General features: G+C 35.6%; 1 protein-coding gene across 6 annotated transcripts in view; it reads left to right on the top strand.

Annotated features, from left to right (window-relative positions):
* Positions 1-16250, top strand: part of LOC127871397 (liprin-beta-1-like) — a 153449-nt gene extending 137199 nt beyond the window's left edge. For 4 of the 6 annotated variants that reach the window (XM_052414309.1, XM_052414303.1, XM_052414336.1 and 1 more), the window contains 3 exons: positions 187-321; positions 3818-3877; positions 11276-16250. In XM_052414309.1, the coding sequence (XP_052270269.1) occupies positions 187-321; positions 3818-3877; positions 11276-11329 (249 nt within the window). In that variant the 3' untranslated portion in view covers positions 11330-16250. Of the gene's footprint in view, positions 1-186; positions 322-3817; positions 3878-7766; positions 7818-11275 lie in introns of all 6 variants that reach the window. The other 2 variants (XR_008045327.1, XM_052414328.1) reach the window with 2 other exon arrangements.

Below are 16250 nucleotides of genomic sequence, written 5' to 3'. Positions count from 1 at the left end.
ATGAAGTGTTTAGTATGTGACCAACATTTTTCAGGCACATTATCCTAAAAGTTCTAAAAAAATGGTGGTGGAATATTAGTGTTTTTTGGGAAAAACCACTGGTCATTGTTATAACCTACAAATTAACATCATGTACAATTATTGACTTCATTTACAGTAATGGTAATATTGTTTTCCATTTTACAGAAAGGCAAATTTGGCCTGTTCAGCCACAAGAGAAGCAGGTCTGAGACGGAGACGGACAGCTTTATCTGCCCGCTTGACCTTGCGCTACCCCTCGATAGACTCAAGATCAGCGCACTGCAGTACCAGGAGAAAGAGGTAATTAATTAACCCATTTATGCCAAGTGGACTCTCCAATCCTTCGAAATTGGATCCATTTATTTCTAAAATAAGGGATGTCTAGTATATTTATTTCTATATTTAGAATATTTCTTACAGAAATTTCTTTAAGCGAACAGCGCAGACCCAGATGAGATGCCGCATCTTTCGGGGTCTCATCTGGGTATACGCTGTTTGCCAAGGCCTAGACGCTAGGCATAAATGAGACTCTTGGGAAGAGCTGATGACGTCAGACGACTGCTTATTGTTGTTTTGAGCACTGTAGGTTTTGTGATGCAAGTTATGGCACAAATTTCAATCTCGTCTCATAAAATGTTGCATATACAGAGTGGATAAATGTGCAGTCATAAACTCAACTTAAATTATGATGTATAACCTTATGAAATTTATGTCAAAGATAACTAACTTACAATTCATGTAAATAGTACACTTTTTTTCAAACAACATCATACCTGTTTTTATCAACTGTTTTCAGAAGCTAGTTTCATAAGTGATGTCAAACTGTTTCCACGATTTGGTTGTTATCTTATGGCTTATTTATTTGTACGTTTAAAATTAGGTCGATGGCAAAATGTTATCATCATGGCTAATTATCATTATTTATGAATGTGGAATTGTGAAATTAGATTCACATGATTGAATATCCTTGCAAATGCTGGTACAAATGCATTAAAGGGACATGCTCGCAGTTTCTCAAAATGACAATACACAATTCAATAAAGAATGACTACGTTATAAACACACAAGAGAAATAACAATCCTGACTGAGTGTAATGTGTTAACTAACTGTGCATGGTTAACAATCTATTGAAATGGGTAAGAGAGTAAAGCATTTGTAATGGCCTCATTGATAATTTGGTGAATACATTATAATTAAAGAGGCAATAACTCTTTCAGTGCTGGAACCGAATTTTGAAGGCCTTTGCAAACAGTTTGGATCCAGATGAGAAATATTTGCTATTCTAATAGTATTCTTTGAAAAAAATCGAAGAAAATGCTAATTTTAGAAATTCTGCAGACAACATTTTAGCAGACAACAATTTCCCAGCATGCAAAGGGTTAAAAATACTCCTAATTTCTTAAGCCTGACTGGAGAATTTGCACCGTGTTAATTTTGCCTCTAAAGATCAAATACAACAGAAGGCAAATGAGTTATTGGACACCCCCTTTTTTGGCCAAAATGATTATTTTTCGTGATTCTTAATTTTCAGACATGTGTGTTTTCGTCTATCATTAATTATTCTACATTTTTGGAAAGTGTATTTATCAGCGCTATTTTACCTGATTTCAGCACTGAACTTGTCTTATGACACTTTTATCATGGGGTTTTACAAACGGATTAAGGTCATAAAACCTAGGAGACGCATGCCTGAGGGCATGGACCATGACATTTGTGTAATTGGGTAAATAACCATTTATAACAGTAGAAAACAATCACTTCACCCAACAGCATTTCAAATAATATCTTCCTATCAAGGAAGCAGTATGTTTAATGTTTGTAATTTTTTGTTCTTTATCATTTCATGCAAGAGTAAGCAAAGCTGTGAAGTTGTTTTTATTTTAAAGTAGAAACACTATTATGCATCGATTTATTGCTTTTATTTCAATATAATTATAATTTTTGGACATTTAATTTTTGTCTCTAAATTTACGGACACCTGAATTGTTTAAATATTATCCATAAACTTGAGTAATTACGGTAATACAACATGTATTCCAAATACATATTTGATAGATTTAAGATTGTTTGAAATAAATAAATTCCCTTAGTCATCAAGTTCTAGCAGTGAAGTGATTTGTGTGTTCACTATTGAGTATTCAGAGAATATTTAAATTGGGCTTGCCTAAAGGTATTAAGAACTTGTTTTATCCTGGAAATAGACTTAAAGTGATTCCATAAGACTGAGAATCTAACATTAAATTGCTATATTGACCATGGGTAAGGTAAATGTATTTGATTTTAACATATTTGCTGTGTGTTTGCCTACATGCTTTTTTTGGTATTTTTGCATGTTTTTTCCTTCCTTGATGCTGATTTAATTTTCTTGAATTATTCTTCCATCAGAGAACCAGCTTCATGTTTTAATAAAGCACTTTTACTGGCGTTTCTTTGACATGCATTGGTTCTCAATAATGAGAGCACTGAACAAGACTTTTAAAATTAGAATACTAAATTTGTTGCTAGAACCATGCATGCCATACGTCCCATTCGTGCGGGACAGTCCCGGAAATGAAGAACTTGTCCCGCTGTCCCGGAAATCTGTCAAATGTCCCGGAATTTACAAAATCCATATATACATGTACCTTATCTTAGGCTTAACTGCACCTGGAATCTGTGTATATCTGCAGCGTCTCCATGACAATGCCTACCCGAATAGGCAGACTACGCTACGTGTCAAAATCGATCAATAAACAGGGGTCCTGCTATCATATCGATTGTCTCACGTTCGCGGTTAAACCGAAAAGGCGGCATTGTTTTATGTGGTTGTTAACTGACTTTAATCTACTACGTCATTTCCCGCTTCGTAAGGGCAAAGGATAGTTGTTCACACATCTGAACTGCAACATCGCTGAGTAAAAAATTAAAAGCAGTTTATGTTCGCACGTTTAACCGACAAAGAAGTTGAGTAAAAAAGTAAGCATATAAAAACGTTGTATGCATTGTGAATTGATTTGAGTTGACGATCTAACGGTACTGTATTGTTGTATTTTTTTATTATAAATGTTATAAATGAATAAAAGCGTATCAACAACTACGCGTTACACACTGGTCTTAATAACAATAACGCAGTGACGTCACCATCTATTTTTAGAACGCTTACACTGAAAACACGTGGCTTGTATCTAGTAACGGAAGTAGTAATGTTTAATTTGACGTTAATAGATCAAGTGTATTTCGGATAGGCTTTCAAACTTTTGAAATTAACGATGCGAAACAAAAAAAAAACGTACCAAAAATGCATATGTCTATAAATATCGCTACATTTTGTACATGTCCCGGAAAATCGGCAAAAGTCCCGGACAATTTAACTCAATGTCCCGGAATTGGTCTGAAAAATTATGGCATGTATGCTAGAACTCAACAAATAGTAATTTAAAACACAAAATTTGCGCACAAGAATGAAAAACCTTTGAATGGGCTAGATAGGCTGTATAATCACCATAATTGTGCTCTGAGAATCTTGAATCTGGTATTGGTGGCGGTTGTTTGCTTAATCCTTTCCCACTTAGAAGAAAAATGAAAATGTGCAAACAGCATAAAACCAGAACAGCCTGCGAGTTACTTGCAGTCTGTTCACGTTTTATGCTGTTTGCTGCTCATCAGTATCTAAGGTTTGGAGATGAAGCCTTAAAAACTTGAATAAGTAAGAAAGGTATTTAATTAAATATAACTTTCTAAGGGACTACAAACACATCAAAATACGTATCTAAGTGGTAAAGGGTTAATTTGCATTTTTCTTTCGCCATTTTACAGCACGATGCCAAAGCAGCAAAGGAGATTGGGGCTTTTTCTAAAGAAATCACCACACTGACAGTAAGCTGTTGATATCCCATAGGGCCACTGTGCAATCCTCATAGTGTTTGGCAAAAAACTTGTGTTGTAATTCTAGCAATGTTTTGTAGATTTTAGGACTACTTGTATCTACAGGTTTGAAATAAGAATCAGTGTTGCCTCTTTTGATTAAGAGGCAAATGTAAAATTTTAATATCAGACATAGTACCACCTGCAAATTGTAATGATTATTTTTCAAATTCATGAGTGAAAATCACTCAAGTGAAGGAAATTCAGAGAAATGCTTATCTATAATGTTGGTGGCTGAAATACAACAGAGAGGGAAAATTAAAATAAAGGAAATGGAATATTTTAACAAAGTATTCCTAAGACTTTACAAATAAATATGCTGTTGGTCAGAATGATTCTTCTGCTTGATTACATGAGGGCTGTCACAGTGGTTCCTTCAAAATGTAACAAAAGTTTCATGCTAAGCCCTCAAAATATGACTTAATCGTTTCATTTGGTGCAGGGCACAAAACTTTCTAAACAAGTTACTTGTACATGTACTTCTCCATGCAGTTCTGAACATGACTTGTTCATGAACTTGTACGAGTGTTTTTTTGCAATGGAATTGTACATGTTCATCTATAAGTAGTTCTTAAAAAGATGATTAGTACAGGTACTCCTAGAATTATTCAGAACAATTGACTTCATTTTTATTAGGCCAAATGTTGTTTGCATAACATACAACTACTTAAAAGCAAAAACTACGAACTGAAATTATTAATTGTTCATTACACATCATGTATGTTATATAAATAAAAAAGATAAAGCTTCAGTATATTTAATAAATGCTCTTAATGCTGTATGCATTTCATGTGTATGACAGTGAAAGTCATTTGTGTATCTTTTGCAAATCTTTAAAAAATAACCACTATATTATGCGCTTGTGTGCTTGTCAATGCATTTGTATAGTAGCATCCATTGCATAATTTGATGTATTATTAATTAATTGAGCTGCACTCTGTGAAAAAAAGGGGTTTAATGCATGTGGATAAAGTGTCGTCCCTGATTAGTCGGTGCTGTGTTCACAGTGGGGACTGCACAGGCTAACCTGGGATGACACTTTATGTAAATGCATTAAATCCTTTTTTCACAGAGCACAGCCCAAATTGTTTTGTATTGTGTTATTTGTGTGTTGTATGTCCTCAGCTTTTAGCTCCTTATCACATTAATTGTCACCTTTTTCATCAAATCTTGATGAAACTTTCACAGAAAGTTTATTGGTCAAGACAAATCTAGATCTCAAGGTCATATCTTTTAATAACATCGTTATCACTCTGAGAGCCTCAAGTTTGACTGAATCTAAGATGCTAATCTTGGCATGAAAATGTTTAAGTTTGAACCTGAGTCATGTGCATCCAAAAAACTAGGTCACTAGGTCAAATCTTATAGCAAGCTTGTAATCATGGCTAAGTTTGAACCTGAGTCATGTGCGTCCAAAAAAACTAGGTCACTAGGTCAAATCTTATAGTAAGCATGTAATCATTCAAGAGGCCATATTTATCACTCAATCTTGATGGAACAAAGTCAGAATTATTATTGGGACAAAATAAAGGTCAATTTCAAAGCTGGGTCATATGTGTAAAAAAACTAGGTCACAAGGTCAAAGTTTAGACAAATATTGTTTTCTCTGTAGAGCCCACATTTATTATTGAATCTTATTAAACTTGGTCAGAATGTTTATGTTGACAATTTATTGGCCCCCTTGTTTGTACAAACATTTAAACTTTCAAACATAATTGACTTTCAAATCTTTTGTAGTATAAGTACAATTTTAATTGCAGGGTTTCAAAATCATACTTCTTTCTTCATGAATGGTGTAAGCTATCTGGTAATTGTTAAACCTGCTCAATGAGCTACTATAGATACTCCAATTCATCTTCAGGTGGGGATGGGGGTCAGATAGAAATGTTAAAAAACAATATTTTATGTAATATTATGACACTGGTCTATGTTATAATAATATAGTTATTTCAAACATATATTTACCTATCTGTACATTCTTAGCAATAGTTGCAATTGGTATTGCTAGCTCAATTTTTATGCTCCCCCCCCCCCCCCCCCTTCGAAGAAGAGGGGGTATATTGTTTTGCACATCCGTCCGTCCGTCTGTCGGTCCGTCCGTCTGTCGGTCCGTCCACCAGATGGTTTCCGGATGATAACTCAAGAACACTTAGGCCTAGGATCATGAAACTTCATAGGTACATTGATCATGACTGGCAGATGACCCCTATTGATTTTCAGGTCACTAGGTCATAGATCAAGGTCACAGTGACTCAAAATAGTAAAATAATTTCCAATTGATTGCTCAAGAATGCATAGGCCTAGGATCATGAAACTTCATAGGTACATTGATCATGACTGGCAGATTACCCCTATTGATTTTCAGGTCACTAGGTAAAAGGTCAAGGTCACAGTGACTCGAAATAGTAAAACGGTTTCCGGATGATAACTCAAGAATGCTTACGCCTAGGATCATGAAACTTCATAGGTACATTGATCATGACTGGCCAATGACCCCTATTGATTTTCAGGTCACTAGGTCAAAGTTCAAGGTCACAATAAATCGAAACAGTAAAATGGGTTCCGGATGATTACTCAAGAATGCTTACGCCTAGGAAAATGAAACTTCATTGGAACATTGATCATGACTGGCAGATGATCCCTATCGATTTTTAGGTCACTAGGTCAAAGGTCAAGGTCACTGTGACTCAAAACAGTAAAATGATTTCAGAATGATAACTCAAGAATGCTAATGCCTAGGATCATGAAACTTCATAGGTACATTGATAATGACTGGCAGATGGCCCCTATTGATTTTCAGGTCACTAAGTCAAAGGTCAAGGTCACAGTGACTCGAAATAGTAAAATGGTTTCCGATTGATAACTCAAGAATGCTTACGCATAGGATCATGAAACTTCATAGGTGCATTGATCATGACTGGCAGATGACCCCTATTAATTTTCAGGTCACTAGGTCAAAGGTCACAGTGACTCGAAACAGTAAAATGGTTTTCTGATGATTACTCAAGAATAATTAGGCCTAGGATAATGAAACTTCATAGGTACATTGATCATGACTAGCAGATGACTCCTATTTCAGGTCACTAGGTCAAAGGTCAAGGTCACAGTGACAAAAAAACGTATTCACACAATGGCTGCCACTACAACTGACAGCCCATATGGGGGGCATGCATGTTTTACAAACAGCCTTGTTTATTTTCGATTTCTGTTTGAAGTTTATACCATTTTTCAGATTCTAACTTCATTCTTAATCCTATTTTGAAGAGTATAGTCTAGGTCAGGGCTGAAATCATGTAACATTCGTGCCCAAGTGGGAATGGCTTCTAGGCTAACTCAATGTGCCAGTTATACTAAGGTTAATGTGACATTTACATCTAAGTCAATGTGCCAGTTAGGCAAAGGTCAATGTGACATTTAGGTCTAAGTCATTGTGCGTATAAGACAAAGGTCAATGTGACATTTAGGTCTAAGTCAATGTGCCAGTAATACAAAGGTTAATGGAACATTTAGATCTAAGTCAATGTGCCAGTTATACTAAGGTTAATGTGACATTTAGATCATATTCAATGTGCCAGTTAGGCAAAGGTCAATGTAACATTTAGGTCCAAGTCCATGTGATAGTTAGGTCAATGTGACATTTAGGTGTAAGTCAATGTGCCAGTTATACTAAGTGTAATGTGACATTTAGGTCTAAGTTAATGTGTCAGTTAGATGAAGGTAAATGTGACATTTAGGTCTAAGTCAATGTGACATTAAGGCTTAAGTCAGTATTTGGGCCATGATTAATATTGTATCATATATCTGCCCTTTTTCACGTCTTCACTCTTGCTTGTGTTCACAGACAGTTGTTGAAGATAGCCATGATATAGAAGATGTGTTCTAGTCTTTGAATGTAAATATGTTCATGTATTTGTGATTGCCGCCAATTTAACACAGCTTGAGGTTGCGGTTGCAGTTTATTAAACTATTATTCCAGATTTTGTTTATTTTTGCACTTGACTTTCTTTTGTAACTGTTAAATAATTTGTTTTCTGTATGTTGATTGCTGTTATCCTGTAGCATATTTCTGTATAGTTTAAGGTTTGATTGGATTAGAGAAAATAATATTATTAATTTTTCTACCTCATTCATCTTACATTTTGAGAGCTTTTAATCTTACCTTAATACACTAACTATATAGTGTTTTAAGTTGAACTTGTAGAATGTCAGTTTTTTTACTTGTTTGTAACATAAAAATGTTTGTGGTATAAAACTGTTTAAAAAATATATTACCAAGACTATAAACAGAATGGTTAATCTTTTTTTCCAACATTTTAAAAGAATAAAAGAATATGTTGCATTTTGTTATGCTCCCCAAAAATTTTCGGGGAGCATATAGTTGCCTGTTTGCCCTTCCTTCCTTACTTCCTTACTTCCGTCACACTTTTGTTACAGTTTCTCATAGCACCTTCAATACTTTACCGTTCTCTTTCATATTTTGCATGCAGGTACCTTGCATGGACCTCTACCTTTTGATGGGGTTTGAGGTCACTGTGGTCAAGGTCAAGGTCACCGTGGCTAATAATAGATTTTTCCGTCACACTTTTGTTACAGTTTCTCATAGCACCTTAAACACTTTACCGATCTCTTTCATATTTGGCATGTAGGTACCTTGCATGGACCTCTACCTCTGATGAGGTTTGAGGTCACTGGGGTCAAGGTCAAGGTCACCGAGGCTAATGATAGATTTTTCCGTCACACTTTTGTTACAGTTTCTCATACGACCTTCAATACTTAACCGATCTCTTTCATATTTGGCATGTAGGTAACTTGCATGGACCTCTACCTTTTGATGAGGTTTGAGGTCACTGGAGTCAAGGTCACCGAGGCTAATAATAGATTTTTCAGTCACACTTTTGTTATAGTTTCTCATAGCACCTTCAATACTTAACCGATCTCTTTCATATTTGGCATGTAGGTACCTTGCATAGACCTCTACCTTTTGATGAGGTTTGAGGTCACTGGGGTCAAGGTCACTGAGGCTAATAAAAGATTTTTTAAGGTGGTTATTTACACATAGATTGACAAAGCGCATCATCGGGGAGCATCCATCAGTTTCACTGATATTCTTGTTTTAATTGAGTTTCACTGATCAAGCGTTCAAAACCTGTCCCAAATTTTGTGCGCAATGCATACCCATTTGTCATTTTCTGCTTTCATATCAGAAAGAAACTGTATATGGAAATAATCAGCAATTTATCTTAACTTGTAACTCATTTTGTTTGGTTAAATTATGATTAATCTATACAATTTAGTAATTCTTTTCATTGTTTTGTCTGTCATGTAGTGATAAATTGCATTGATCTGTACATAGTTTATATGCAAAAACAACTTACAAAGCAGAACTCTCAACTTAGTTTGTTAAAATTACTCTGCATCTTTTGGCAATATTATGACATAGAGATTTTATCTTCTATGTACTAAAACATAACTGTTTCCCTATATTAATATTTACTTTTGACCATCAAATTGTGCAAAGCATCAAAACATATTAGTAACCAATAAAATAAACATGTAAATGTTGTATTAAAATTGTTCCCGTTATATTTTTTTTAAGAAATCTAAATTTCAAAATGTAATGAAAAACACAGCGCATTCAGAAGTATTTAGTTAGTGAGTTAATGTAAAACTAGTTTTAAAATAAATATGTTGGAGTAAAAAAAGAAATGCTAAGTATAATTGTGCAATAATGCAAGTTGGCTCATGGTAGCATGTTGGACTGCATAAAAGCCTCTTATACCCCATAGACATCTCGTATCGCAACATGGCAAACATGTTGGAATGCATCAAGGCCTCTTATACCCCATAAACATATCATATCGCAACATGGCAAGCATGTTGGAATGCATCAAGGCCTCTTATACCCCATAAACATCTGGAATAGCAACATGATAGCATGTTGGACTGCAAAAAGGCCTCATACCCCATAAACATCTGGTATAGCAACATGATAGCATGTTGGACTGCACAAAGGCCTCTTATACCCCATAGACATCTGGAATAGCAACATGATAGCATGTTGGAATGCATCAAGGCCTCTTATACCCCATAAACATCTGGTATAGCAACATGATAGCATGTTGGACTGCAAAAAGGCCTCTTATACCCCATAGACATCTGGAATAGCAACATGATAGCATGTTGGACTGCATAAAGGCATTTTATACCCCATAGACATCTGGTATAGCAACATGGTAAGCATGTTGTTCTGCACAAAGGCCTCTTATACCCCATAGACATCTGGTATAGCAACATGGTAAGCATGTTGGACCGCACAAAGGCCTCTTATACCCCATAGACATCTGGAATAGCAACATAGCATATTGGACTGCACAAAGGCCTCTTATACCCCATAGACATCTGGAATAGCAACATGATAGCATGTTGGACTGCACAAAGGACTCTTATACCCCATAGACTTCTGGTATAGCAACATGGTAAGCATGTTGGACTGCACAAAGGCCTCTTATACCCCATAGACTTCTGGTATAGCAACATGGTAAGCATGTTGGACTGCACAAAGGCCTCTTATACCCCATAGACATCTGGAATAGCAACATGATAGCATGTTGGACTGCATAAAGGCCTTTTATACCCCATAGACATCTGGTATAGCAACATGGTAAGCATGTTGTTCTGCACAAAGGCCTCTTATACCCCATAGACTTCTGGTATAGCAACATGGTAAGCATGTTGGACTGCATAAAGGCCTCTAACACCCCATAGACATCTGGTATAGCAACATGGTTAGCATGTTGGACTGCACAAAGGCCTCTTATACCCCATAGACATCTGGTATAGCAGCATGATAGCACGTTGGACTGCACTAAGGCCTCTAACACCCCATAGACATCTGGTATAGCAACATGGAAAGCATGTTGGACTGCACAAAGGCCTCTTTTACCCCATAGACATCTTGTTTAGCAACATGATAGCATGTTGGACTGCATAAAGGCCTTTTATACCCCATAGACATCTGGTATAGCAACATGATAGTATGTTGGACTGCATAAAGGCCTTTTATACCCCCATAGACATCTTGTATCTCTATTTAGATTGACTTGAGTTTGTTGTAACTTAATTAATTAAAAATATTTTGCCATTCTCTGTGAAAAAGGGGATTTAATGCATGTGCGTAAAGTGTAGTCCCAGATTAGCCTGTGCAGTCAGCACAGACTAATAAGGGACGACACTTTTCGCTTTTATGATATTTTTCGTTTAAAGAAACGTGCATTAAACCCCTTATTTACAGAGCACGGCTCTATTATATTTTGAATTTGCTTAAATGATTTTATTTCACATGTTTTTCAGCATCAACTTGGAAAAGAAAATTACTTCGACAGTGTCCCCTCGTCTAATGTATGATGTTGGACAACGTTTGAATATTGAACTAAGTGCCTCATACTGCTGAATATATGTGACATTTTTATCTTGTGTACAGATCTTTTTGTGTTTTAGCTTCGCTTGTATCTATTGTTTTTAGTTTTTTACCTCGCCTGCCAAATTTTGGAGATATTGTTGGCCTTATTTTACCTTGGTTTTGTCCGTTATATTAGCTTTTATATGGTTTTGCAACTGCAATTGTTATAAAGAAGTAAACAGTTTAGTCAATGAATTATATCATTTATTTATAAAGAACTTTCTTGAGATAAGTCAGATTAAATGGGTGAAGACAAATTTGTTTTGTCAAGTTTATTGTCATTTAGATGCTGATTATATTTAACTCTTTTTATGCCCACCTTCGAAGAAAAGGGGGTATATTGTTTTGCACATGTCAGTCCATCCGTCCGTCCTTCCGCCCACCAGATGGTTTCCGGATGATAACTCAAGAACGCTTAGGCCTAGGATCATGAAACTTCATAGGTACATTGGTCATGACTGGCAGCTGACCCCTTTTGATTTTCAGGTCTTTAGGTCAAAGGTCAAGGTCACAGGGACTCGAAATAGTAAAATGGTTTCCGGATGATAACTCAAGAAGGCTTAGGCCTAGGATCATGAAACTTCATAGAAATATTGTTCATGACTGGCAGATGACCCCTATTGATTTTCAGGTCACTAGGTCAAAGGTCAAGGTCAAAGTGACTCGAAACAGTAAAATTGTTTCCGGATGATAACTCAAGCATGCTTACGCCTAGGATCATGAAACTTCATAGGAACATTGATCATGACCGGCTGATAACCCCTATTGATTTTCAGGTCACTAGGTCAAAGGTCAAGGTCACAGTGACTTGAAACAGTAAAATGTTTTCCGGATGAATGCTTACTCCTAGGATCATGAAACTTCATAGGTATATTGATAATGACTGGCAGATGACCCCTATTGATTTACAGCCCATATGGGGGGCATGCAGGTTTTACAAACAGCCCTTGTTTTTATTGTTTTTTTCTTGTTTTGTAAATATGCCATGGTAAAAATAATCTCCAAGAATGTGTGTATAGTAAGGTATGGACAGCGACCCTGAAAGTAAAATTGATTTGAATTTTCTGTTTTGTCTTGTAAAACAGCTTTGTGGCCTTCAACCTTACCCCAACACTCTAAAAGAAAATAAGAAGTACGAAAAATCTTACATAATATGTGTAGTTGGTTTATGTAGTTGAGGATAATAGGACTAAGACCGCTGCAAGAATAAATTGTGGTTTATATTTCTCAATATATATTGATGCATTTCTTGACAAAAATGTACTTTTCAAAAGATTGTGATGTGATTTTAAAAGGGTAACTCCAGATCAATGAGAGAGATACCTTATTTGTGTTTTGGAATGCAGAAAACTTCATTTAGATGGGCATGTTGGATTTGTAGAAAATTTGAATTGTATAAAACTGATCTTTATCTCATATGTCTGTGATGTGAATATCTGCTTTTTGCTTTGCTTGTACTTTTAAATTACTGGTTGTTAATTTCTGTCCCTGTTGAAATTACTAAATTTAATGGTTTATTTATTCAAATTAGGTTTATTTAAATTTATTGAGTTAATGATGTAAATATCTCAGCACTGAGTAATTTGACTTCTACATGCAAAATACGTATATTCTCTTTTCTAGACTTTTATACAAAGGTATATTTTTGTAATGATTGATACTTACCATAGTTGTATTTTTTTAATGTTCTTAGTAGAATATAGCTCAATTGTTGAAACAATAATACTGACTTTTGTTTACGCATATTATGTTCTGGGAACATTTAAGTATGTATAAAGAAATTGCTTTTGACGGGTTAAATATCACATAATGACAGGTACCTGTTTCTATATTGAAGCCCCTTTGACTTTATAATATTACATTAAATGTTGAGATCATGTGTTTATAGTACACAAAGTTGATCTTGTTAGTACAACACAAAGTTGATTAGTACAATATAAAAACCTCAAGAAAAAATGAGCTGGTCTATATGAAAACTGGGCTAAAAGCATCTGCATAAAGTAAAGTCTCAGTTTTGCCAGTGCAGTCAGCATAGACTTATCAGGTGCAACCCTTACCGGCTAGACTCAAGTTACATTATGGATATATAATATAGACTTTGGAAAATTTCATGAAGCATAAAATGTTGTCCCTAGTATAAGGCTCATCTGGGACAAACATTCACTCACATGATTTATTCCTGGCTTGCCCAGAGACTAGCTCATATTGTGAGAATGGTTTGGACAATTAAAATAGGCTGTGCTCTGTGAAAATGCAGTTGAATGCATGGGCGTAAAGTGTCGTCCGAACAAACTAATCAGGGACTAATCTGGGAGGACTCTACCCACCTAAACTAGATTATTGCATAGGGGATACTTTTGGCAACGAAAAATATCATAAAAGAGGGAAGTTGTGTTGCTGATTAGCCTGTGTGGACTGCACAGGCTAATCTGGAACAACACTGCGTGCATGCATTAAACCCCTTTTTCACAGAGAGCAGCCCATATATTTGTATGCCCCCAGATCGAATGATCCAGGGTATATTGTTTTTGGCCTGTCTGTCTGTCATTGTATGTGTCTGTCTGTCATTGGATGTGTGTGACTGTTTGAAAACTTTAACCTTGGTCATAACTTTTGCAAGATTGAAGATAGCAACTTGATATTTGGCATGCATGTGTATCTCATGGAGCTGCACATTTTGAGTGGTGAAAGGTCAAGGTCATCCTTCGGTCAAAGGTCATTTTTTTCTAAAATAGCTGCTGTGCGGCTTCAAAGCGCGCAGTAGGGGGCATTGTGTTTCACAAACACAGCTCTTGTTCAGTACAGTTACTATAGTTGTGCACTGAGCCTTCAATATTTGTACAAATCTGTGCCTGATCTAGTTTATTATTGTGCATGATTTGTTACTGGTGTTTGTGTGAATATAAAGTTTCAGTAACAAATAATTTCAAGTAGCGCCCTGTGAACAAATATGGTTGTGATCAGTTGATATGTCTCTTATATGTACATAATTCTTATAGATGCCATTGGGTTAATGTTTTACTACATAAAATGCATGAGTTGGTGATACATTTTGATGATATTTCAAGTTAAAACTGTAACCATGTTTATATCCTGTACCAGAATGCAAGTTCAAATTTCTAGTATCACTGGTAATTGCACTGTCTTATTATAAATACTTCTTGCTTTTTATGTCCGCCACCACTATAGTGGGGGACATATTGTTTTTGCCCTGTCTGTTGTTGTGTTTGTTTGTGCAAACTTTAACATTTGCCATAATTTTTGCAATATTTAAGATATCAACTTAATATTTGGCATGCATGTGTATCTCATGGAGCTGCACACTTTGAGTGGTGAATGGTCAAGGTCATCCTTCAAGGTCAAAGGTCAAATATATGGGTCAAAATCGCTCATTTTAATGTACACTTTTGAAATATTGAAGATAGCAACTTGATATTTGGCATGCATGTGTATCTCATGGAGCTGCACATTTTGAGTGGTGAAAGGTCAAGGTTATCATTCAAGGTCAAAGGTCAAATATATGGGGACATAGTGTTTCACAAACACATCTTTTGTTAAATATGCTTTTCCCTCAGTGTTCAGTATTGAAGATTGTGTCTTCCTAAAACTTTAAACATTTTGTAGGGCCTCAGTAAAAAAGTGTTAATGTCAAAAATTAGTGAAGTTGAAAATGATCAAATCTAGTGCATATAATTGTTTAATCAGTCAGGCATGAAATTAAACCTTCTGTTACAAAAATATAGGGTATATTGCTTTGCATCTGACAGTTGGTGGGTCTGTCTATCCATAGAACAGTTTGTTTCAACACATGTCAAGAGAACAGTTTGATCATTTAATAATGTAAACTGGTATAGACTCATAAGATGAGACTATATTGAGTTCATGGTTGAAAAGGTATCAAGACACAGGGCTTGTTACATTTAATATGTTTTTGTTTGAGAATGCTTTTACCTATCAAGACACCTATCAATTTTGTGAACAGCTGGTCAAAGGTATAGGTACCTGTGTATTCTATCCTTATAACAGTCTCTATGGAACAATATCTCAAAAATGCTTATCCTAGCCTCATTGATATGAGCCGCACTCTGTGAAAAGGGGGTTTAATGCATGTGCGTAAAGTGTCGTCCCAGATTAGCCTCTGCAGTCCACACAGGCTAATCAGTGTTGACACTTTCTGCCTAAACTAGATTTTTGCTAAGAATAGACCTTCTTTAAACAAAAAATATCTGAAAAGCAGAAAGTGTCATCACTGATTAGACTGTGCAAACTGCCAAGGCTAATCTGGGACAACACTTTACGCACATGCATTAAACCTCCTTTTCACAGACGGCGGCCCATATATAAGTATGTTGGTTAGACATTATAATCAAAGGGAAGAACTATTGATTTTCTGGTCAAAGGTGATGTCTGGGGGCTTGTAATATTTTAAAAATAAACATTTGCACAAAATGAGGAGTGGGCTGCAATTCTGGGGACAAACAAAGGGATTTGCTGTACTGGAGTTCTTGTGTGAAAAATTACTATGTGCATCAATAATTGTCCAGATTAAACATGCAAAGTAGATATACAAAATTGGAATACGTTGCATATGGGTAGAAAAACACAACAATCTTTTTAATGCATTTTACTGCTTCACAACTGGGATACCTGTGTCATTTTTTACATGATTTTTAAATGTCTTGTCCTTACATGATGTATATAATGTATATACTATGTAGATAGTGTAGTTTACAAACTAACAATGCCAAACTAATCATGATTTTACCAGATGCACAGTGTAGAAGTGTGTTTTGCAACTGGCACCATAAATAATGAATGTGTAGAAAGTGTAGAAACATTGAAATACAATAAATATTGGATCAAATA

The sequence above is a fragment of the Dreissena polymorpha genome, chromosome 1, assembly GCF_020536995.1.
Source record: "Dreissena polymorpha isolate Duluth1 chromosome 1, UMN_Dpol_1.0, whole genome shotgun sequence".
Classification (NCBI taxonomy): Eukaryota; Metazoa; Mollusca; class Bivalvia; order Myida; family Dreissenidae; genus Dreissena; species Dreissena polymorpha.
The sequence above is the reverse complement of the archived record's forward strand: the minus strand, read 5'-3'. Positions and strand labels throughout refer to the sequence as shown.